At 40.3% G+C, this 25,579-nt stretch overlaps 1 protein-coding gene across 1 annotated transcript in view; it reads left to right on the top strand.

Annotated features, from left to right (window-relative positions):
- The window catches only part of CSMD3 (CUB and Sushi multiple domains 3), a 1,208,248-nt gene that overhangs the window by 611,789 nt on the left and 570,880 nt on the right, over positions 1-25,579 (top strand). The window contains exons 11-13 of the mRNA XM_088444368.1: positions 12,650-12,771; positions 15,322-15,425; positions 16,943-17,055. Of these exons, the coding sequence (XP_088300494.1) occupies positions 12,650-12,771; positions 15,322-15,425; positions 16,943-17,055 (339 nt within the window). The remainder of the gene's footprint in view (positions 1-12,649; positions 12,772-15,321; positions 15,426-16,942; positions 17,056-25,579) is intronic.

The raw sequence follows: 25,579 nt of genomic DNA on the forward strand, positions 1-25,579 counted from the left end.
TCTCAGGCACTCAGACATTGACAGGTGTTCCTCCTTTCCACTGTATGAATGACACTGCTAATAATTTGAAAAGCAGCACTTTACACTGTTCAGATCTGGAGTCTATTATTACAGTTTTATTCTTAGTGAAAAATGAAACTTACATTAATATATCAAAATATGTTGTGTATTTTCTCTTTGTTTTCTAATAGTATTGACACTAGTAATTAGTAGCATAGTGCAGTAATTAGTAGCATAGTGTAGAAACAAAAAATAATAATTATTAAAAAGTACATGTTTATATAAAACATGTAGGAAAAATACAAATATATATACGGGTAAAAATAGCTTAATAAATAAAAAACAATAGAAAGTATATAATAAAGAACAGACATAAATTGTAGATTATTTTAAAGTATCATTCTGTAGAGTTTTTTTTAATTTAACAAATAATAAAATATTTCTTGAATGTCATCAATTTAAAAAAAAATTAATTCTAAATTGCAAATAGTTTATTGTAGTTTAAAATGTTCTAGTTGGCAAGCCTAAAGTCTCAGTAGGATAGACTGTTGTGGAGTTTTAAAATGTCAGTTTATGTTGTTATAGTAACACTATCACTGCACTTGCCAGCTGTAAAGATTTTAGAGTTTTTACAACAATATATGTTTAAGTTTCATCTAAAACGAGAAGGCATGCACAATAGACCATTTCATTTCAAAAGTTATAGAACCTCCATATTACAAGTACAGTATACAATCTTTACACAAAACAATGTATGCATGTTATATTTGCAAATCAGTGCATCATTAAAAATTAAGTAAAAAAAGTCCCTTTAATGTACACACTAGGAAAATATATCATTGGTTGGTCTGTGTAACTCATGATTTTTGTACAGTAATTTTTTTGTTAATTGTTCCCTAATTGGTTTTAAATAATGTTGTAAATAAATACACTGTCATATTGTAAAACAGATGGCATAGACAGTGTTACTGCATTCCATGAATATTGAAAAGATTATGGGATTTTGCATTTTATGTAGCAATCCCTTATGATTTTTTCTAAAAACAAAATCTGAACAATTTGCATATTTACAGAGCTATCAAAGTAAACATGTGACAAAACAAAAGCATAGATATAATAATATTGTAAATGTAAGCATCAATATTTAACACAATGCACTATTACCCCAAGCATAGGGAGAAAATTGTGCTGGTTAGCAGAAAATCCTATCTGTTCACGAGTAAACCAATAATTGTTTGGATAAAGGCGCAACCTCTACAGACTAACAAATTATTTTGATGCCAGGTTTTAGAATTATTTCATTCTATCATTGGTGCCTGATGATTGGATATGAAATAGCCTGCCAAGCATACACTGTGCTTTTTTTCCCCTTCTTAACAGATAGATTGCACATTATTGCCCATTTTGTATGTTACATGAATCCAAAACACTAAGCTGAATTATGGAAACTTGAAAGTGTTATGCGTAATACAGAAACTGATCCCTTGTATCTTTTTATTTTATCTTTTTTTTTAAACATCAAAACTTGAGTATATTTATTTTAATTATGATAATGAGCGTTACTATTGTATACTTGCTATTAATAATCACATTAGTGTATATAATTTCTCTTGGAATAATCAACGTAATTTAATGCTGCTAAGTGTAAAACAATTCACTAGTGGTACAGTGATGACTTAAAGGGCAGTAAGGAAAGACTAGGATGATTTTCTTAAATCTGAAGAAAGAAAACAGTTTAGCCAGGAGAGTTCTAAATCTAGCTGTATACAGTACTTGGCTGCACAGGCCAGAGCCGGCCCTAATCAGTTTGATGCCCTTGGCAATATTTTGGGTAGTGCCCCCTAGCACCATCTCTAGTTCTGCCTCTGACCCAGCACCCCTCTCCAAGCACAGCACCAGTCAACTAGCAGTACAGATCACAGCAGTAGCCAGCAACATCCTTCATCCCTCACCCATTGCAATCCTCAGCCACAGAGCTGTAACTAGACATTTTAGTGCCCTGTGCCAGCAAGAGCATTGGCGCCCCAACCCCCCTGTTTGTCGCCCAGGTTACTTTGCGCCGCAAAAGTCTATGGGGGGAGGAGCTGTTGTGGCTGGACATTCCCAGCAGCCCTCCTCCAATGGCTATTTATGTTACTGCCCACTACCCCCACTGTCTCTGCTACCCAGTCCGGCTGCTGTCAGCTGTATGAGCTGCTGCCAGATCAGAGCTGAAAGGTCCAATTGCGTTAGGACGGCAAGAGCAGAGGTGTGTCCGCCTGTCCCGGTCAAATCATTGCCTGCTTTCAAGCTGAGTTGGCCCTGGCTGAGTAGACTTGGAATGCATGCTCCTAGGCATTTGCCTAATTTGTCTATGCCTAGGACCGGCTCTTGCACAGACAAAGGGATTAGTAGTAGGAGATATATACTTTGCATATGTTTAGTTAGATTTGGTTAGAGTACTGTGTACAGTTTTCCAGACCTCATTGGCAAAAGGATATTTATATCAAGCAGAAGATTCATAACAGTGCATCAAACATGGTTCAGGGTTGTCGGCACAATGCTTATTACTTAGTAAGCTATTCATGCTAAAGGAAAAAAGAGAAAATGGATACATGATTACAATAGGGCAATAGGGAACTCTAAAATGGATGGAATGAAATGTAAGTAAAATTTTGTAGAATTGCATATATAAAGAAATGTACAGACTTGCGATGGACACAGATGTAACCTGAAAATAAAATAATACAGTATGTCACTTGGGCTTTATTTTTCCATTAATACAGTATATATATGCTTTAAGCATTTACATGTTCACAGTTGTGTACTCTTAATTCTCCATCTAGGGCTCAGATTTAACTAAGCGCAAGGTGTCAGCCAAACATCTTTCAGCATATTGAATCTTCCCCTTGATGTTTATATTTGTCCATTATGTGGACAGATACAGGTACTGTAGTAGATACCTTTAAGACAGCAGTGTAAGGTTAATATTTCCTAAGGCCTCTGACCAGCCACACAATGTGGTGAATGTAGCACAACTAGGAGTAGGTTGTATGAGCAAATGCCATTCTAGATTGTTTTCTACTTTAGAGGGGCTTGCTCCATCTATAACAGCCAGCATACATAATGGATGAAGTTGCTGCATTGAATAGTGCATGATAGTACATAATAAAAGAAGGCAACCAGTGTCACTCCAGCTGCTGTGAAACTACACATCCCAGCACAGTTTTAGCATTATCTAATTGCAAACCTGTGACAGGGCTTGCTGGGATGCCTAGTTCTACAGCAGCTGGAGTGCCACAGGTAGGGCCAGCTCTACCATTAGGCAGCTGCCTAAGGGCACCAGCCACTAGAGGGCGCCTCTGATTCCTCAAATAAAAATACAAAAAAAGGAAGTCTCTTTCAGTCCCAGGTGGGACTACTGATGACCAGGGCTGATGCTGCTGAGGTGGCAAGCCTCCTTAACTCCCCTGACACTGCACTGTCTCCTATTAGTGCAGTAGAGTCAGCAGCAGTGGTAGCCACCCCTTCCCTCTCCTCTAGTCAGCCTGTCACTCACATAGGAGCTCTGCCCCCCTAGACAACATAAGGAGCTGCTGCTGCTGAATGGAGCCTGGTAAGACAGCTCTGTTATTACTTTTGGCAGGGAAAAATTATTTCTGGGTGGGTGAGTGTGTGTCTAGGAGGTGGAGACTTGTGTGTGTGTGTGTGTGTTAAAGAGTGTTGAAAAGGTTTGTACGGGGGTTAATGAGTGCTGACAATGTGTACGGGATAATGAGTGCTGGCAGTGTGACTGTTTGTGGGTGATGAGCTTGTGTTGTATCTAGGGATCCAAGCGCCCCTGGCAAAGTAATGGACTGGTGCCCCCCCTCTGCAGTGCCCCCAATAGTAATCCCCCCTATGCTACATTGCCCCCAGTAGTAGTCCTCCTATACAGTTTCCCCACAACTAGTCCTCCCAATACAGTGCCCCAGTAGTAGTCTCCCCTATGCTGCATTGCCTGCAGTAGTAGTCCCCCCTATACAGTGCCCCAGTAATAGCCCCCCCTATGCTGCATTTCCCCCAGTAGTAGTCCCCCCTATACTGTGCCCCAGTAATAGTCCACCTATGCTGCATTGCCCCCAGTAGTAGTCCCCCATGCTGCATTGCTCCCAGTAGTAGTCCCCCTATACAGTGCCCCCAGTAGTAGTCCCACCTATGCAGTGCCCCAGTAGTAGTCCCCCCTATGCTGCATTGCCCGCAGTAGTAGTCCCCCCTATACAGTGCCCCAGTAATAGTCCCCCCTATGCTGCATTGCCCCCAGTAGTAGTCCCCCCTATACAGTGCCCCAGTAATAGTCCACCTATGCTGCATTGCCCCCAGTAGTAGTCCCCCCTATATATACAGTGCCCCCAGTAGTAGTCCCCCATGCTGCATTGCTCCCAGTAGTAGTCCCCCATACAGTGCCCCCAGTAGTAGTCCCCCTATACAGTGCCCCCAGTAGTAGTCCCCCCTATGCTGCATTGCCCCCAGTAGCGGCCCCCCCTTTACAGTGCCCCCAGTAGCGGGCACCCCCCCATAAAGTACCCCTAGTAGCGGCCACCCACTAAACAGTGTCCCCCCCTTGCTGTGCCAGGCTTACACACACACAGAAGAAAAAAAATACAACTTACCTGATCCCCACTCTTGACACGACTGCCGCTGTTCGCTTTGAGTCCCAGCTCTTCTTGCACTATGGAGAGCCGGAAGACTGAGCTCATGTGTGAGCTCCTGCCAGCTCCCTCCGTGGATGACGCAGCAGCCATTGAGAGTCTGTCTGACTCTCATTGGCTGGCTGCTATAATAAACACACAGCCGCCTCTGGCGGCTGTGTGTTTGTAAACTGTGTAGGGCAGACTGCTCTCACTGTGGCCTGCCCTACACTTGTGGGGCCATGGGACTAGCGGGGGTAGTCCACCCCTTGGCTGCTGGTGGCACTGCCGGATGGCACCCCCCTTTTGATCGGCACCCCTGGCGAGTGTCATCCTGGCCAATGGGTAGATATGCCACTGGTGATGAGCACTGGCAATGTGTGTGGGGATTTAATGAGTTGGCATGGTGTGAGTGTGTGGGTAATGATTGCTTGCAGGGTGATTGTGTGTGAGGGGTTAATGTGTGCTGACAATGTGTGTGGGTTAATGAGTGCTGACAGTGTGAGTGTGTGTGGGTTAATAAGTGTTGGCAGGGTGTGTGTGTGTGCGTGTGTGTGTGTGGGGAGAGGTTATTGAGTACTGGCAGGGTGAGTGTGTGTGGCAAACAATATTATGTATTGGGGCACAGATGTGTGGTGTATTATGTATTGGGGGTGCAAATGTGTGTCAATATGTATCAGAGGCATTTATGTGTAGCATAAGTGGGGATACAGCTATGTGGCATTTTATGAATTGGGGCATTGTTATGAGGCAAATTATGATTTTGGGGCTCTGCTGTGTGGCATATTAGTTTGGTCATTTCTACAAAGTATATTATAAATTAGGGACACTGATGCATGGCATATAATGAATTGGAAAAAACGGAGGTGGTGGGTGAAATGTTGCCTAGGGCACCCAGACACTTGGCACCGCCCTCGGTCACAAGTTGTTGATCAATGGTATAAAATGTTTTCTTTTTACCTTTTATATATTGAATGTCCCAGGTTATGCAGAGTGAGAGAAAAATATAGTTACTGTAGCTATTGGTTACTGACATGATGACAGTAAGTTCTGTCAAATCTGCTCTTGAATTTGTTTTATTTGTTTTTCATTTGGTTGGACTGACTTTGTGTAGATACCTTGTCTAACTAGAGATTAAACATGATTGAACTAGTATAAAATGTAATTGAATTTAGCCATTTTTACAGACATCAAACTTGATTGTAATTTTGCTCTTTTCCTTCATTAATATATCTTAGTCCCATCTAAGTAGTTAGCCACAAACTGTTATAGTTTAGTGTCCTGCCAGCAGCACAGTGCCCAATTGTGGTATTGCTGGGAAAGTGCATCAGATGCAGATTAGGATAATACGCAACATGCCAGAGCTTTATTTTATAAATACAGGAGCTCCTCATGTGGATTGAGTATTGAGCTTTCAGGAGGATCACCAAAACAGCTTGCACTTTTGGTATATATATATATAGTGTGGTGTAAGTTGCAAGTTGCCTCCCATAGATCTCTAGGGTGTGGGCAACTCCTGAGTGAGGGGGTCCTTGACCCTACAGGTTTTACAACAGTCTATTAGGGATACAGGGTGCATACATGCCACATTGGTTCCTTGTTGAAATGATTTGGGCATTTTATGTCTCTCCCCCTGCAAATGACTTCTAGGAACACAGATATTGTTATCTCCTTATAGCTCATCACTTGAACATAGATAGTCTTCAGTTATATTATCGCCGACGCCCATTACACACACAGGCCCACCTGGCCCATCTCTAGCTGGTTCCTGTAACTCTGCACAACTATCTTACACTGCTCACTGCTCACAGGTCCATATGGCCCTTTGCTGGCTTACTGCATCACCTATATGAAGTTTCACATGCAACTCTTTATCTCCAGCAGCTATCACACAGGCTCAGCTCTGAGTCGCTAGGTGTGATCCCAACATATCCCACCAAACAGCAAGGCAATAAGTATAGCCAACCTCCTAGTTCACAGCTAGGTAATGTAATAAGAAGAGCCCTACTAATTAATACTAAGGAACATTCAGAGATGAATGCAATGCCGATATTTACACAGTTGGCAACCATCGTTGATCTGCGCAGTGCCGCAACTAAGGGCGGGGCCCGGATCTGAGGGGGTGCTGTGCCAATACCATGACTGGATTAAGTAGGTTGAGGAATTGGGGCACTGGGGGCAAGTACCCTCCGGCCCCATTTCTTTGGGCTACCGCCACCCTCCGCAGAGAAGGTGAGTGAACTGCGATCGCCATGTGTGTGCACAGCTTCTGCCTTCCATCTGCCTTCTGACTGCCACTGGGATGCAGTAGTAGTGCAATGTCCGTGCCTTCTACAGCCACTGGGATGCAGTAATAGTGCAATGTCCGTGCCTTCTACTGCCACTGGGATGCAGTAGTAATGCAATGTCCGTGCCTTCTACTGCCACTGGGATGCAGTAGAAGGCACCACCACCAGCTTAGATGCTGCACCCATCACACGGTGGCCAGGTAGCAGCACAGCCAGTGCAAAGTCCATGCAGCCATCACTGCTACCAGCTGAGATGCTGGACCTGTCAGCCAAGGTACGGCACAGCTAGCCCCCTCCCCACTGTGGCTCTACCATTACTGCACAAGTCACAACTCTCATTGCTGTCACTGACTGTGACAGTCATTAATTATTGTATACAAGTACAGGGAGGGTTTGAAGGCCTGTGTGGCTCACTGTGGTGCTGGTGGAGCTTATAGCACATTTTCCTGGAGACTGACAGTGTTTTCATTTAAATCATATTTGCCCTTTTATATTCCTAGCTATACCTGCTGATAGGTCAGTAGTGCATTTCCAAATAACCACCCAATAACCTGCTCTGCCTTTCATTGAAACAGGTCTGAGTCATGCACCCATTTGGAATGATTTCTCAGGTGTGCTAAGGGTAGGAAAAAGTATTTTTTAAATATGGGATCTCTCTAGTGAGGGAAGATACTGTGTTGCTTGTTTGTTTGGGGGGGGGGGCACCAAATCACTGCCCTGGGTGACAAAAATCCTAGTTTCGGTCCTGACCTGCGCTTTTGTGTTGTGCTGCACACGAGTCGAGTTTCATTACCGTTGTTACACGCAGTGGTGATTTATTTGTAAAGTGATTGACAGGCTGGGGACATTTGTGGGCAGCAATGGGGGGGAGTGACTCATATGCCGACATGTTGCAGATGGTTTCATGGCATGTCTCATCCTGTAACTGGTATCCCATGTGCAGTAAAAATGGCTCCACCATCTCATTACCAGCGGCCATTTTGTGTAACCACTGGGTTACTCAGAAGTCTGTTAATTGACTGATATGTGACCAATGCTTAGAATTTGTACATAGTAAAGCTGCCGGTGGGTCTTTCAATGCAAATCCCAGGGTCTATGATATTTGCATATTTTCAAATAGCCGCTAAACACTGTATAAATTGGCAGCAGTGGTGGCTTTATCATGCATCTCTAAATCAGATGTCCATAAGTTCAAAAACCAGACATAGAATCAAAAATATATACTAAATTACCACAGAAGAATAGTTGAGGAACTACAGTACAAGTCCCAAATAATAGTGCACTAAATGAAGTCCCAAATGGTGTAGTGCTATGCACCAGTATTCAATATCTGCTCTAATGAGCTGGGTAGGAGTGTGTATTAGCAGACAAATCTCCAGCTACGTTATCAATCCCCAGGTCCGACACATATGCAGGTGGCCACCCGGCTTGGGAATCCCCGCTACCGCTGTTAGATGCAGCTGATCCCTTCAGTGGTATAAACAGCGATCTTCACTGCGGGCAAAAAAATTCTTACACTAATGTCCTCTGCCACAATGAAATCCTAAAGTGGTGGAGAGCGGCTTCAGATCGCTGACCCATTTACAACCCAAATGCAGAGGCCTAATCAAAGATATCTTTTGTCTGTGTTGAAGGTAATAAGAAGAATAAGATAATAGTAATAGAGCTAAATGTACAAATCAATATGAAAACAATTATTCAAGTACATGGTGCAACGTTCCCAACATTTTCTGAGTAAACAGAGCTCCGCTCTTCTGACACTTAAATAGGTAAAATAGCACAGATCGTACCTATTAACAAATACCAAAATAATATTTTGCAGGGTTTCATTCAAGGTGATGATAATAACATAACATTAAGCAATATTTTTTTTTTAAGTTCAGATTTCATGGATCTATTAGTTCTTTTGCTTAACCCGGGGTGCTTAGTTTAGGTGATGTTGGTAAGAATAGGGGTATGTGCTCTTTTAAAATGATTCCAAGATTTATGCAATGCTGATATTTACGCATGCGATTGCGTTGCGATTACTCTCGGTGTCTGACCACTTACACGCCTTTTCATATACATTAGCAGTTCCGATCTCCTTCACAGCATGAAATCTCTCTGCGTGTCAGGAGAGCCGCAGTGTTTGAGGCAGGTCAGACGTGACTTATAGACTGCGTGGCTGTCTGATCTATGTTACCGATGTTGACGCTCTTGTACGTCATCAGACAGATATGAGAAGTCAGCAGTGGGCGTCTCTATGCTCATCTGTGCTTTGGAAGGTATTAGCATATTCTAGCAACTGCGATCCGTGAGAGAATGCAGTTGCGATAACATTAGCATAGATCTTGGAATCAGCCCCTTTGTACAGAGGGCAGCGGTTCTACCCCTGTTTATATGCAGGAATCTCCATCTGTCATTTCCCTGGTTTCAATTAGTCTCATTAAGACCGGTCGCCTCTGGCTAATGGAAAAATGCATCCCCAAAAAAACTTTATTGTATGACAAACCAAGTTCACAAAAGATGTCTCCGGCATAATGAGAGGAGATTAAATGATTAGTGTGTGTGATCTGTGGGAATTGTCAGCTCATCCACATTGAAAGGATAATTTTAACACATTAAAATATGATTATGGCATTTACTTGTCTTTTGAGAATAACAAAAAATTGATGTGTCATTCTCGGCTGAAGGTAATGAAAGCACAAACTCCAAATCATATAATTAAAAACATATTAACTTGTGATTAGGGCTTAATTGTATTTAAGGGAGGGGAATCAAATACCCTTCTCTGCAGAGAGCACCTTACTTAGTTTCACTTAAGAAACCAGAATAAATATAATAATACCAAATATTTTGTTAATAATCTTTGCATATTTAACTAGTTATTTTGAAATACCTGCAATCTTTGCTACTAGATAGATATGTGATTGAACCAGTCAATGGCTGACTAATACCCCATTTACACCAAAGCAAAAATCTGGGTTTTTGCTGGGTCTACCCAGGTTGCAGCTCAGTGTAAAAGGGTCCCTGAAAAATAACCCGGGTTAAGTAACCCGGCAATCCTACCCAGGTAGCTACCAGAGTTGGACCCAGGATGGACCGGGGTAATGGTGTAAACGGTGCAACCCGGGTTGGTGGTTGTGGAGCAGTCACCTCCCACTTTTTATGACCTTACAGGTTTAGCAGGGCAAACCTGGGTTCAGTGTGAAGGTGAACAAGGTTGACCTGGGAGTAACCCAGATCGAAGATGCAGTGTAAATGGGGTCTGACCTGGGTTTTTGGTGGAAAAGAGGTATAAGTATAGTAAATCACATGGAACATTTAATTTAACGAACTTTGAAATATTTCTGCTTTAGTCGTTGTGACCAAAAGGTATAACAGACATCACCGAAGTCTATTATTTGTGTACCATAGTTTTGTTACCTCAATATGTTAAACAAGCAATACAAAACGAAATTTCCCTTGAACTATATATTGTACCTTCTTTATCTCACTTTTCTGCATATAGACAGTATTGTTGAGTGTATAAAGGGCCTTATTCAGCAGCTGAAAGCAGATTCCCCATGGTTGGGAATCTGCGCAAGCGCCGGACTCGTAATCATGTGCAGTACAGGTCCTGCATGTTCATATGCAGAGCGGCAGCAGACTGTCAGCGATTGACAGTGTGCTGCCATGTACGGGTGTGAGGGGGCGGCGATGGCCTCTGTTTCCTGCTTGTGTGCAGCTTTGCAATTCCATCCTGTGCTGCTGAATCAGGCCCGCTGTTCACTACTCCAATAGAACACTGTACATTAAACATGAACAGTTATGTTCAGCTAGTTTTATTCATAAAGGGGTTCTGCACATTCTACCCTCAATATGATATTCTTATATCCCAAACCTGATACTTTGGTGGGGGTTGCTAATGTGGAACCTTAGCTGCTTGCATAATGCAAAGTCCCAATATGTATTGCTTATGGTGAGCTTTGCTGGACATTTTTCTGCAGTGACCTATATAAATACAGGAGGAGGGAGCAACTTGTTACATTGCTAGAAATGATAAGTGCCAAGTGAGCCAGACGCCAGCAGTCACATTGTGATCTATGCATTAAATCCTCTGATGCCCACTGCCCATTATGTGACTAACAGAGATCCCCGTTAATAATAGGTAATTGTACCCTGGTTCATTGAGCAAACGGGGTGGGTGCCAAGTGAATGCACCCCAGTTTAAGTAGCTTGGGACAAAGGTGATAACAGGAGGTAGAAGGTGGGAATCCCTTATGGTATGTAACAAAGCTTTCATATAACTGAGCTAACTGATATGATAAAAAAAAACTGCTGTATTTATGTTTAATTAAATCCGAATCGGAAACCTAATTTGAAAAAGTACAAAACCCATACAGAATCATAACCATTTAAATGTTATTAATGTCTAAATTTGCAAACTAATAAAATCTTGTTCTGTGTCACTATTGAACTGAAGAGCAGTCGGAGCTGGTTTTGAGTCAGAGTCATCCGTAGTCACTTATTCATTCGGTCAGGCCAGCCTGTTTCCCACATATAGCTAATGCAAGTGTCCACCCATGTTAGAGAACTTTGGGGTTCCGAGTTTGGTTCTGCAGTCAGTTCGGAACTCGAATTTAAAAAACAAACCCGGGTTGTGGATCGCATGTAAATAGGCTCAAATAGATGTTTTATCATTTGTTATCGATTTTTATTGATTTTGAAGGAATCCATAACTGAACCAAAATCAAATCCAAACCAAAACACTTGAGGGTAGTTTTAACAAAACCAAAACATGATAATGAATTACAACCAAAACCAAAACAAGTGGGTCCACACACCTCTAACCCTTGTACAGTATGAAGATTATCTGTCCTTCTTTATGTGGAAGGTTATTCCGCCAACTGTTTTTCCATCCACAGGTCTCATCATTAGTATCTGGGCTTAAACCCATTACATGCTGGGTGCATGTTAGTTCTTAATTACAATTATCTATTTTTTTGAATATTTGTGATTGTAATGTGTGCTTGTGTTGTAAATACAGTACACTGTTGAAGATACAGTACACTGTTGTACATATAGTACTATGTTGTAGATACAATGCAATGTTGAAGATTCAGTACACTGTTGTAGAAACTTTACAGTACACTGTTGTAGATACAGTACACTGTTGAAGATACAGTATAATGTTCAACATACAGTACACTATTGTAGATACAGTACAATGTTGAAGATACAGTACACTGTTGTACATATAGTACTATGTTGTAGATACAATGCAATGTTGAAGATTCAGTACACTGTTGTAGAAACTTTACAGTACACTGTTTTAGATACAGTACACTGTTGAAGATACAGTATAATGTTCAACATACAGTACACTATTGTAGATACAGTACAATGTTGTAGATACAGTACACTGTTGTAGATACAGTACAATGTTGAAGACACAGTACAATGTTGTAGATACAATACACTGTTGTAATTACAGTACAGTGTTGAAGATACAGTACACTGTTGAAGATACAGTATAATGTTGAACATACAATACACTATTGTAGATACAGTACAATGTTGTAGATACAGTACAATGTTGAAGACACAGTACATTGCTGTAGATACAGTACAATGTTGTAGATACAGTACATTGTTGTAAATAAAGTACAATGTGGAAGATACAGTACAATGAATTATATTAATGTGATTGTTATCCATGAATGAATATTAAAGTGCAGTTTTTTCTTTCAGTGAAGACTTGTGGATCTAATCTCCAGGGACCAAGCGGCACATTCATGTCTCCTAACTTCCCATTTCAATATGATAGTAATGCTCAGTGTGTTTGGGTCATCACAGCAGAAAACCCCAACAAGGCAAGTAAAATGTGAACACATATATGATTCAATCACATAAGAGTTTTTATTTGCAAACAATTTGTTTTGGCATTAAGAGCAAAAAACACAAGCACATTTGTACAAAGGTGTATTATAAAGGATGCCTCCCTCCACAGGGACATAGAACCTCTCCCACTGTCTCCTCCTACATCTCCTCACCATTCCCTCACTGATTCCTCCTCTCCTCCACCTGTCCTGTTGTCCCCTTCTGCCCCCACCTCAGATGCTCATTCTCAACCAAAGCAAGTGAAGTGTCCAAATGGAAAAAAAACTAGTGTTAAGTCCTTAGCAGTGGAGACTCCAGAGGTGAGGCTGCAGCACAGTCCAATATTCAAATAGGGAAGCCACACCAACTGCCACCACAAATGCTGCCAAACATCACTGGTAGTTGGTGTGGCTCCCCTATTTGAATATTGGGCTGCACTGCAGCCTCTGAAGCTGCCACTCAACCCAGACAATGAGCTTACAGTCCCACAGCACTTGGGACATGTTTCTTTGTCACCCAATCACCTCGGACGAGAGGAAACAGTTTTCTACTTTTCACCCCCTTAAGGTGTCAAATTTTGAAAAATCCAAGCTTAGTGGGTGCTTACGTCATGGAAGAAATATACTCCTTAAATTTCATGTTTCTAGATCATGGGGTTTAGGCAGGGCGTTGATGAGTCAGTCAGGACATTGCACAGGGGAGGAACATTTTAGCCCTTTTAACCTTCTTGGGAGTAAAATTTTGAAAAATCCCTGCTTAGTGGGCACCTACTGTACGTCATGGAAGGAATATACTCCCCGAATTTCATGTTTCTAGGTTCAGGGGTTTGAGCTGGGTGTTGATGAGTCAGTGAGTCAGTCAGTCAGGACATTTGTTTTCGATCACTGGATCACACCAAAATAACCCTGTTCCTCTTATCCTATTTGATTGGTACTGTAGCATGGAAGGGGGTGAGGTGGAATTAGCCTCCGTCCGACTGAAGCTTGGACTTGTCATCTATCTAAACAAATTGTGCTCCATTGTCTGTCTGCTAATGTCCAATTAGTGCACACAGTAACCATGATTTTGTCATTCTTTTGAGTCATCGAGGACCTGGCGTCAGACACATAAAAGACTCTCTGGCAGAATATTTTATTTTTCACTACATTGCTTTCAGCGTGTTATTTCATATTAAAGCAGGTATTAAAAACTGTTCATTACATTCTCCACAGAGCCTTGCAGTAAGGTTGAAATTAAACATGACTTTTACAATATTGCTCAAACTCTTAATGTTCTTGGTGCAATTGATTGCACTCATGTATCATTAGTGCTTTCTTTCAGGCATAAAGCTATGTTTAAGGACATGAAATTGGTCATTTATAGCAGCTGCTGGAGAATAGATACCAGAATATTTAAAGCCAGTTCATGTTATATACGTTTTCTGTACTCTGTTAGATAAATATGATCAAACAGCTGTGCCTGGGTCATACAGCTAAAAACTGGAATGAACAGTTATGCAATTACTGTACATTAAACACTTGTGGTCACTCTTGTACAAAATCTTACAAGTACCTTCATGTAATTGCTTTGTTGGCCATTGCGCCAATTTTCATGCTTTGTCCCTCGTATTTCTGAAAGACGGCGAAAAAATTGTCAGATGTAGATACATCAATAGATACAGACTGTTGATGGGTCATTGTGCCTACAATAAATGTCCCCCATATTGTCTTCTGAGCGGGAGAAAGAACAACTGGTAACTAAGATGTAATTGGGAACATTCAGACGTTGAGTGGGCCTGGTGGAAAACTTCATCAGACTATGATGCGCCGGGCCAAGCAGTTGCCTCAACACATAAAGTGACCTGACAATGAAATTAAAAATATATAAGACCGTTCCAATGTACCTTCAATTTCCCAAGTTATAAAATACCTAAATGAGGTGTAAACAAATAGAATATTAGGAGGAAACTGGAAAAGCTAAAACTATGTTTAAGTGTAGCAGTAGGAAGTGCTCCCAACCTTTGTAAAATAGCAAAAAAAGTAGGGATTTGTAAGAAAAATATTCTGCTTGTTGCGTCATTGAACTAAGTATACACTGTACAGTAAATAGACGCAGTTAGACTTCAGCTGTGTTTTCTGCATCACTCATTTTTAATGTCACAAATTAGCCCTATTGCACACATCAGAGCTTGGAGTTACCCGGTGACGCCTCTGTGTTTACACACTTTTTATGTTAGATTCTATGGTTATTGAAACCAACGTGACAACACAGAGAATACTGTGCATTAAAAAAAGCTTTATTGACTCATTTGTGGACAAGTTAGTGGATCCTTGACCCCAATCTGTAATCTTATTTTGCTTCCTGTGAGCCTCATTTCATCTAATATGACTACAGGTACTATTTGCGTAATGCTATAACTAACAATATTGACTTATTTATTTCAAAATGAGCGCAAATTGCTGGCTCTTGTTTTTGCATTATATGAAATCAGAGTTTTTATGTCCTTTTGCAATATTCATTTAAATTTAAACTAACGTAACAAGGTGAAAAATTTTTTTCCTTAGGTTATTCAGATAAATTTTGAAGAATTTGACCTTGAGATAGGCTATGATACTCTGACAATTGGGGATGGAGGAGAAGTCGGTGACCCAAAGACTGTTTTGCAAGAGTAAGTTAAATGTGCAATTTTAGTTTTCAATTTTAATGCTTTAAGTACAGATATGATACATTACTCCTTTTTTTAAAAAGAATGTTTAGCTACAAAGATGACATCTGATTTCTTTTTGTGTTATTTTGTGATATTAAAAGTGATTTTTGTTGTTCTAAAATAATCAGAGTCTTTATTATGCCCACAATCTTTGGCACCTTAAGCTCTACCCACTTACTAGCCACACCTTTTTCTCTGTTACACAGAGCAGTTTCCGCTCTGTTACAGAACACAATATAGTAACACTAAACAGCACAACACAATATAGTAATGCTAAACAGCACAAAACAATATACAGGTTGAGTCTCTTATATCCAAATATTCCGAAATACGGAATATTCCAAAATACGGAATTTTTTTAGCATGACTGAGATAGTAAATCCTTTGCTTTTTGATGGTTCAATGAACACAAACTTTGTTTAAAACACAAACTTATTATATATATTGCATAAAAATACCTTTAGGCTTTGTGTATAATGTGTATATGAAAAACATAAATGATTTTCATGTATGTAGACAAACTTTGTTTGAGCCACAAAATTATTGAAATGATTGTATAAAATCACCTGCAGGCTGTGTGCACAAGGTGTATATAATACATAAATGCATTCTGTGTTTAGATTTGGGTCCTATTCCCAAGATATTTCATTATAGTAGGCAAATATTCCAAAATACGGAATATTCCGATATCCAAACCCCTGGTCAAAAGCATATTGGATATGGGAGACTCATGTAACACTAAACAGCACAACACAATATAGTAACACTAAACAGCACAACACAATATAGTAACACTAAACAGCACAGTTGTTTTTCAAATATTTTTGCCCATTTGAACCTCAACACAGCCAGTTATTTAACATTTACCAACATGACTTAATCACTTATAAATGTTCCTTAATTTTATATCAATTGGAGATTAAAAATAGCATACTGTAGGTGACATGCAACAAAACAACCTTGGAGCATGCACAGTCTGTGCCTGTTTAATACTAAGGGGGAGATGTACTAAACCTTCGAGAGAGATAAAGTGGATGGAGTTAAAGTACCAACCAATCAGCTTCTAACTGTCATTTCCAAACACAACCTGTAAAGTGACAGTTAGGAGCTCATTAGTTGGTACTTTATCTATCAACAAGGCTTAGCACATAGACCACTAAGTTTTGGAAACAGATAAACTGGAGAGAAATGAAGTACCAACCAATCAGCTCCTGACTGTCACTTTACAGGCTGTGTTTGAAAAATGACTGTTAGGAGCTGATTGGTTGGTACTTTTTTCTTTCCACTATATCACTTCCCAAGGTTTAGTACATCTATCCCTAAATCCAGCCCTAATTCATACCATGCCGAGATAATGTACAAAGGTTTCAAAGGTTTAATGATATCCTCAATGTGTTGTACATTTGTGGTTACAGCTAAGCAGCACTTTGTAAAATCTGATGCATAAAGATATTATTCATACTTTCCCTTTCCTATAGGTTAACAGGAAGCTTTGTCCCAGACTTAATTGTGAGCATGAACAATCAAATGTGGCTGCATCTGCAAACTGATGACAGCATTGGTTCAATTGGATTCAAGGTGAACTACAAAGGTAAGGATATTGGCATGGGAAAGGGACATTTAAGTGATCACATGCTGTATAGTTACATTTTGGTATTTTACATATACTGTATAGCAATGCAAAATATATTTGATTGACTAAATAACATGTTTGGATCTCATATATCTTATGTATCTTCTGGGCAAATTAAATATTGGTGGAGGGTTTCTATCAATGAGACATTATGTTCAAAATTCAGAATGGCCCCAATATCCATAAATAAATTAGTAATTAATCTTCCAATCTCTCTAATCTGTTAAAACATGATTAATTTCCAGTTTAGGTGATTTGGGGTTTTCAATTGAATGGCAAATGCATTTTCAGTGGTTGCAGAAAGGTAACTAAAATGCATTGCCCTTTGAAATGAGTGTGGAAAAGCTCATTCAGTCGAAGTCAATGTTTACATGGTGGACACTTGTGATTGGCTGAACAGTTACTGACCTCCAGCCTCAAAGATATAAATAAGACTAGTGGCAATCCACTTAAAAACCCAGCATTAATTTTTTGCAGCACATTGAAATGCATGGGCAATCTTATTGATCAAACTGTTGTTCACCCAAACTTGACTATCTGAAAGTAGTGACATTTTTTTTTTGAGATTTCCTTGGTGAATATGCAGTGTTCATTTAAATTAGAAATTAATTGGTGACTGCTACCAAAGCTAAAAATATTGTTTGAAATTTAAGTGGGGTTAGCTAAGAAAACTAATAATAAATATGTACTTGCCTCTGTACTCTTGATTATGAATTTGCAACAGACTAAGGTGCATATTTATCAATAACAGAAATATAGCTACTGAGAAAGCTGGGACCTAGGGAAAAGCATTGGGCTATTTTCTATGCCTCTTGGATATTTTATCATGTGAATTCCTGAATTTCATCTATGGATTTAATTTGGACCATGTTTTATCCAGCTAATCTGAACTATGGCTAATTAACTTTGGAATACCCACAGAGCACAATACAACTGGGATTGAGTACTTACAGACATTTGGGGAACTGCCACAGGGCTTAGTAAACTTTGCTGCTAATATTCCATGGAGGAAGTTCTAATTTATTAAAGGTCCGGCACTCCCAATCATGACAAAGCCTTGGCCAGTGCCCTCACTGCAAAAGCAGCATATATCATCGTAAGGTGTGGCACTCGGAGCAATAAATAGGCAGAAACTAATAATTTGATCAAACTATAAGTTTCTGCCTCATTATTGCCCCGAGTGCCACACCTTACGACTATACACACATACAGTCAGGTCCATAAATATTGGGACATTGACAGAAATTTCAGATTTTGGCCTCTATTCACCACCACAATGGTTTTGAAATGAAACAAACAAGATGTGCTTTAACTGCAGAATTTCAGATTTAATTTGAGGGTAATTACATCCAAATCGGGTGAACGGTGTAGGAATTACAACGGTTTCAATATGTGCCTCCCACTTTTTAAGGGGCCAAAAGTAATGGGACTATCAACTCAAAAGCTATTTCATGGACAGCTGTGGGATATTCCCTCATTATTTCATTATCAATTAAGCAGGTAAAAGGTCTGGAGTTGATTCTAGGTGTGACATTTGCATTTGGAATCAGTTGATGTCGACTCTCAATATGAGATCCAAAGAGCTGTCACTATCAGTGAAGCAAGCCATCATTATGCTGAAAAATCAAAACAAACCGATCAGAGAGATAGCAAAAACATTAGGTGTGGCCAAATCAACTGTTTGGAACATTCTTAAAAAGAAAGAATGCATCGGAGAGCTCAGCAATACCAAAAGACCCGGAAGACCACGGAAAACAACTGTGGTGGATGACAGAAGAATTATTTCCCTGGTGAAGAAAAACCCCTTCACAACAGTTGGCCAAATCAAGAACTCTCTCCAGGAGGTAGGTGTATATGTGTCAAAGTCAACAATCAAGAGAAAACTTCACAAGAGTGAATATAGAGGGTTCACCACAAGATGCAAACCATTGGTGAGCCACAAAAACAGGAAGACCAGATTAGAGTTTGCCAAACAAAATCTACAAAAGCCATTACAGTTCTGGAACAACATCCTATGGACAGATGAGACAAAGATCAACTTGTACCAGAGTGATGGGAAGAGAAGAGTACAGAGAAGGAAAGGAACTGCTCCTGATCCAAAACATACCACCTCATCAGTGAAGCATGGTGGTGGTAGTGTCATGGCGTGGGCATGTATGGCTGCCAATGGAACTGGTTCCCTTGTATTTATTGATGATGTGACTGCTGACAAAAGCAGCAGAATGAATTCTGAAGTGTTTCGGGCAATATTATATGCTCATATTCAGTCGAATGCTTCAGAACTCATTGGACGGTGCTTCACAGTGCAGATGGACAATGACCCGAAGCATACTGCAAAAGTAACCAAAGAGTTTTTTAAGGCTAAAAAGTGGAATGTTATGCAATGGCCAAGTCAATCCCCTGACCTGAATCCGATTGAGCATGCATTTCACTTGATGAAGACAAAACTGAAAGGAAAATGCCCCAAGAACAAGTAGGAACTGAAGACATTTGCAGTAGAGGCCTGGCAGATCATCACCAGGAATGAAACCCAGCATCTGGTGATGTCTATGCGTTCCAGACTTCAGGCTGTAATTGCCTGTAAAGGATTTGCAACAAAGTATTAAAAAGTGAAAGTTAGATTTAGGATTGTTTAGTTTGTCCCATTACTTTTTGCCCCTTAAAAAGTGGGAGGTACATATATGACATTATACATATTATGTTTACTGGAATAAATTTATATAATTTTTGGGATATAACTGTCCTGCATTAGGTGTTTTTTATATATATTTATACAGCCAGCACTGGTATATATTTATATCCATTTCATAGTGACCTTGTAGAGAGGACTGACAATCCTCTTACTAGCTGCTGTTGATAGCGCACCTTGTTTGTTTTTTATTATTTTTTTACTATTAATATTTATCAATAAGCCTATTTCTATAAAGATAAGGCTGATTTTTGTAACTGTGCAGTTTAAAAAAAAAAAAAGTTGCTAAAAAAACTTCAAATATCTGTGATATTCCTCTGAAATGATCAAGTTTGTTGCCTTCTTGAGATATAAAGGAATCCCTTTAGTTTGGATAGCATGACATTCTCATTAATAAAGCAGTAACAAATGGACCTTGCACTATCACACAGCATTACAATGCAGATTGTATGTGAATTTCTGCTAAGACAATTTCAGGTCATACTTTTGAAACAACATTTAGATATTCTTTATTTGATGAAGCAGATCGAGACCCATGAAATGCGTCATTTATTTATATTATTGGAAACTCTAACCACCTGTTTGAAACACCAGAGCAATAAATGAGAATTAAACTATTAAAATGTTGGATTATTTATATCCAGAAAAACTCTTACAATAATTCTACCAACACAACTCTACTGTAAAAAAGCAAAAAAACTTTTAGACATTCTAAAAATATTTTATTCATAGAACAAAGCAATTTTTTAAGATAGTTTTCATCTGTTATTGCCATCACTGTATATAGATTTATCTTTAGCTGTACTGTAGGGCGTAAAATAAGAAAAGCTTTTTGAATTGCTAAACACTTAGTGATTCCAAATTTTATTATGGGACATTCTCAACCTCTCTCAATTGCTGTTCAGCTAACACATGAATTAAGAAAGGCTCCTTATCAGTGTGACATCATAGAGCACTTTATTGCAAGGGTTAAGATCCCCACATCAATGTGCATGTTATCCTATGTATTACTACTGTAGGTAGTGAGTGGCCGTCTGTCATCCTCCCTTAGGAACTGCATACACGTAGCAATGTATCTGCCAATACTAGTTGAAATTTTGCCAATGTAGAGCTAATCGGCTTCTCAACACATGAGTCACCTCTCTGACCTCCTGAATAAAGCAATTTTCCCTTGTGTCAGTGCCCCAGGTGAATACGCGGAGTTGAATGGGTGATCCTGACACCTGCAACACTTTTATTTTGACCTCTAATTTCAGAAAATCAGCATCTTCCCTATTACAACCTTGTAAACATCTGCAGGTTCCCGACAATACAACACTGTGAAGTAAACATGTTCAAAGTTGTTTATTTTCTCTAAACAAAATGCTGAGGGCATTTGTTGGCAATTTAAGCAGTTGCATATTTTCTATTATATACCTTTCTCTTTTTATACTGTAAAACATTTGTTTCATTGTTCCTGGAGGCTCAAGTAGAAAAAAAGTTGATATTGGATCTGAAAATTACATGTATTTGTTTGCTTTTTTCCTCCATAGAATCAGTTTGCATATAATAATGCACCAAATTTTCAAATACTTTGTATTCATTAATGTCACTGAAAACAAGACAACTAACTTTCTTCAGTTATAGCTTAATGTTTAAAGACCCCCCACTTCTACTGCCGAAGCTAAAATGAGACTTGCACACATATCTGCCAAGTCCACGTTTTCACAAAAGCCGCCCCCAAGTGCACACTCCCACAATATTCCCTCAGCAGCCCCACCACCACCAACAAACCCCCACTCATCCATGCACTCCCACTCACCCATCCTCCAGGGATAGGACTGACTGCAGTCAGCAGACGATGTATTACGGAAACAAGAACATCAGGGATGGGACTGCTGCCAGATAGCAGGGCATGAATTAAGAGAGGAAGGACCACATAGATGGGACTGCTGGCAGTCAGCAGGGGATGCATTAAGGGAGGAAGGACCCCAGGGATAGAACTGTCTGTAGTCATAAGGGATGCATTATGGCAGGAAGAGCATCAGGGATGGGAGTCAGTCAGCAGGGTATGTATTACGGAAACACGAACATCAGGGATGGGACTGCTGACAGCAGGGAAAGCATTAAGGCAGGAAGAGTTGGGACTGCCTGCAGTTAGGGCACAAAAATCCCCAAGATGGGTAACATGCAATGTTCTGTGTTGGCAAAAGAGTTTGTGGCATGGGGAAATATTTGGACTGGAAATAATAAGATAGGAAAAACAAACAAAGAGCTGGGTTAATGAAAACAAATGTTGCATTTGGAAAAAGAGGATTTTATGAGGGCAAAGATATGGAAGAAAAAGATACACAGAGAAAGAGGGGTATAGTCAAGGGGGGAGAGAGATGGGGGGAATAAAGACAGCTGAAAAAGGAAAATAGAGGAGAATAAAAACCCTTGGTACCACAGCTAGTGACTTGGTGAATGACGGGATCCCAATACTATCAGATTTTTTGACAACATGATGCAGGTAACAAAGAAACATAGAAACACAGAATTTGACAGCAGATAAGAACCACTAGGCCCATCTAGTGTGCCCTTTTTAACTTTTGGTAACCTCAACCCTATGTGATCCTCAGTTATTTTATCTATCCCAAGCATGTTTAAATTGTTCTACTGTCTTAGCCTCTACCACCTCTGATGGGAGGCTATTCCACTTATCTACTACCCTTTCTGTGAAGTAATTTTTCCTGAAATTTTCCTTTGAATTTACCTCCCTCCAGTCTCAGTGCATGTCCTCATGTTTTACTACTTCTCTTCTTTTGAAGAATGTCTCCCTCCTGCACCTTGTCAAAACCCATGATATATTTGAAAGTTTCTATCATGTCCCCCCTTTCCCTTCTCTGCTCCAGACTATACATATTGAGATCTCTTAGTATTTCCTGATAAGCTTTGTGATGTAGACCATGCACCATTTAGTTGTCCTTCTTTGTACAGTCTCTAAAGTATTTATATCCTTCTGGAGATGTGGCCTCCAGAACTGAACACAGTATTCTATGAGGCCATACCAAAGACCTATACAGGGGCATTATTACTTCTTCCTTCCTGCTACTAATTCCTCTCCCTATGCAACCAAGCATCTGACTGGCCTTTCTCATTGCTTTGTTACAACGCTTACCTGCCTTTAAGTTACCTGAAATTGTGACTCCTAGATCCCTTTCCTTCTCTATAGTTTCCATTAGAGTACCTTCAATACTATATTTAGCTTTGAGTTATTGATACCCAAGTGCATAATTTAGCATTAAACTGTAGCTACCACGTTCTTGACCATTCCTCTAGTCTACCTAGATCCTCCACCATTTGTCTTACCCCTCAAGGTGTGTCTAGCCTGTTGCATATTTTTGTGTAATTTGCAAAAAGGCATACTGTAGTTTCCCTTTAATACCATTTGCAAGGAATTGGTATGATATCCCGGCTGCCGCATGGCCAGGAGTTCAAAACCCGGCAGCGGCAGCCCGACAAAACAGCAGAGCCCGGCAGCGGGAGCCTGACAGTGCTGGAAATCCTGATCGTCGCTAAGTTAAGTATAAACTAACCTAACCCCCTAACCCTCCTTTAGGGTGCCTAACCCTAACCTCCCCCCCTGTGCCTAACCCTAATCCTCCCTCTAAGTGCCTAACCCTAACCCCCCCTTCCCCGATGCCTAACCCTAAGTATCCCCCGGGGATGCCTGACCCTAACCCTCCCTCCCCCTAGCCTAACCCTAACCCCCCCTTCCCCACTGCCTAAACCTAAGTCCCCCGGGGGGGTGCCTAACCCTCCTTCCCCCTAGCCTAACCTAACCCTCCCGGGGGGGTGCCTAACCCTAAGTTTCCCCTGGGTGCCCTAACCCTAACCCCCCCCGCAGCTGTCCGCTCGCGGTCTCCTGGCATCGGGGAAATGACAGGCGTCTAGATATAGATGCCGGTCATTTATCCCACAGCGGGATAAAGCAGTCGGGAAGCCAGCTGCCGGGATTCAGGCAGCCGGCTTCCCGATTGTATACCATTTGCAATGTCACCAAGAAAGATATTAAAAAGCACTGGTCCAAGTACAGAACTTTGGGGAACACCACTTGTCACAATTCCCTCCTGAGACTACACTCCTTTCACTACAACTCTATAACTCTTTAATCGATTAAATCTAACATTTGTTTAGGGTGACTCACTGTGGTCATTCCTCAATCCTGAAAATAGGGGGGTGGTGCTAAAACAACATCTAGCCAATCAAAATATGAGAATGTTGTCAACAGCAGTAACAGAGTCTTTCATAAAAGGAGCTCCAGGAAATTTCTGCTGCAGTCACCTGTCCATTTGTGTGATCGTGTAAATGAAGGCAGGAAAGCAAGGAACAGGGGCAATGTCAGGAGTGTACTGGAGGAAAACAGTAAGACACAGACTGATGGTTACTGTAAAGAGTGAAAATAGCAATCTTTGGGAATGCCAGGATTTAAGGCATGAGAAATGAGGAGCTGAGTTACAGACAGACTGAAGTGTTATTTTTAGGTTTAGGGTTATCGTTAGGCTGAATTATTTAAAAAATGGTACTGTATGTCAACATCCCTGTGTCGACATGTTAATTGTCGACATTAAACATATCAACAATTTGAGCATGTTGACATTTGTGAATGTCAGCATGTTTTATGTCATCCTAACATACATGTTGATTTTCTGAATGTCGCCTATTTATATTATACCCCCTTTCCTATGGGATTCTGAAGCTTTCCTCTATAAAGAGTGTCCCCCCTGAGTACATACTGTAGGTGCTGCCATAAAGGGCACTTTTACTGCTCTCCAACCATTTCTGGAAAACAGAATGTTATCTGCAGTGCAGGGTGGTGATCATCAGATAATAGCTACTAAGGACTGGACCCACATCATTTGAGTGAAGGGAAGCCCCTTATTCAAATGAGGGTACTCCTGAGTCTACTGAAGCCAAGGTGCAAGACATACCTGGACTTCTGAGACCCATACCTGGATTTCTTATTTTTTCTGTTGTGTGGGGGTTATTGTCTAGTAATCACACTGATCAATGACTTTGAATGAGTTGAACCCCTTTTTCAAACGAGGACGGCCCAAATGTTGCCACATTGGTAAAGATAAGGCACTTTCAACCTCCTCCCGCGCCCTGCCATACCCTAGACATGTCATTCACATACAGTCCAACATTATTGAATTAAGAATATGGATACTTTTGTAACATTACAAACCGGGATGAATTTACAGTTATCAACAGCAATCAATCAGAATTCAGCTTCCATTAGATAACATGCACAACATTTGTTAAAACTAGTTGCTGATAGCTTGCTACAGTATATGTTATTGTACATTTCATGTATTATTTAATAAATATTCCCCATGTGTCAGGATAATGCCCAGTTATGGAGCATACACACGGTCAGATTTGTCAGACTTGTCAGATGAACGATTGAACAATTTGAACGATTTTACCAAAGTTTTGAACGATTTGAACGATTGAACGATTTTTGACTGCATTAAAATGAATGGAATCGTCCAAGTCTGACTTCAAACACATCAGATGTCAGATATCGTTATCTGACAAACGGGAACGCGCATTGTAGATCGTCCATCGTTCAGGCATGTCAGATATGTCAGATTTTCCTTCAGATATGAACGACTGAACGATTTTTAAATCGTTATCGTTCATATCTGAAGGAAAAATCTGACCGTGTGTATGCTCCATTACAGACATGTATTGTCTGCTATCCCTGCTCCCTCCATAAACCTCTGCAACATCTGTAGTATAGTATGTCATTTATTTTGTAAGATATGA

Source organism: Taudactylus pleione, unplaced genomic scaffold (assembly GCF_031769625.1).
Source record: "Taudactylus pleione unplaced genomic scaffold, aTauple2 ptg000360l, whole genome shotgun sequence".
Taxonomy (NCBI): Eukaryota; Metazoa; Chordata; class Amphibia; order Anura; family Myobatrachidae; genus Taudactylus; species Taudactylus pleione.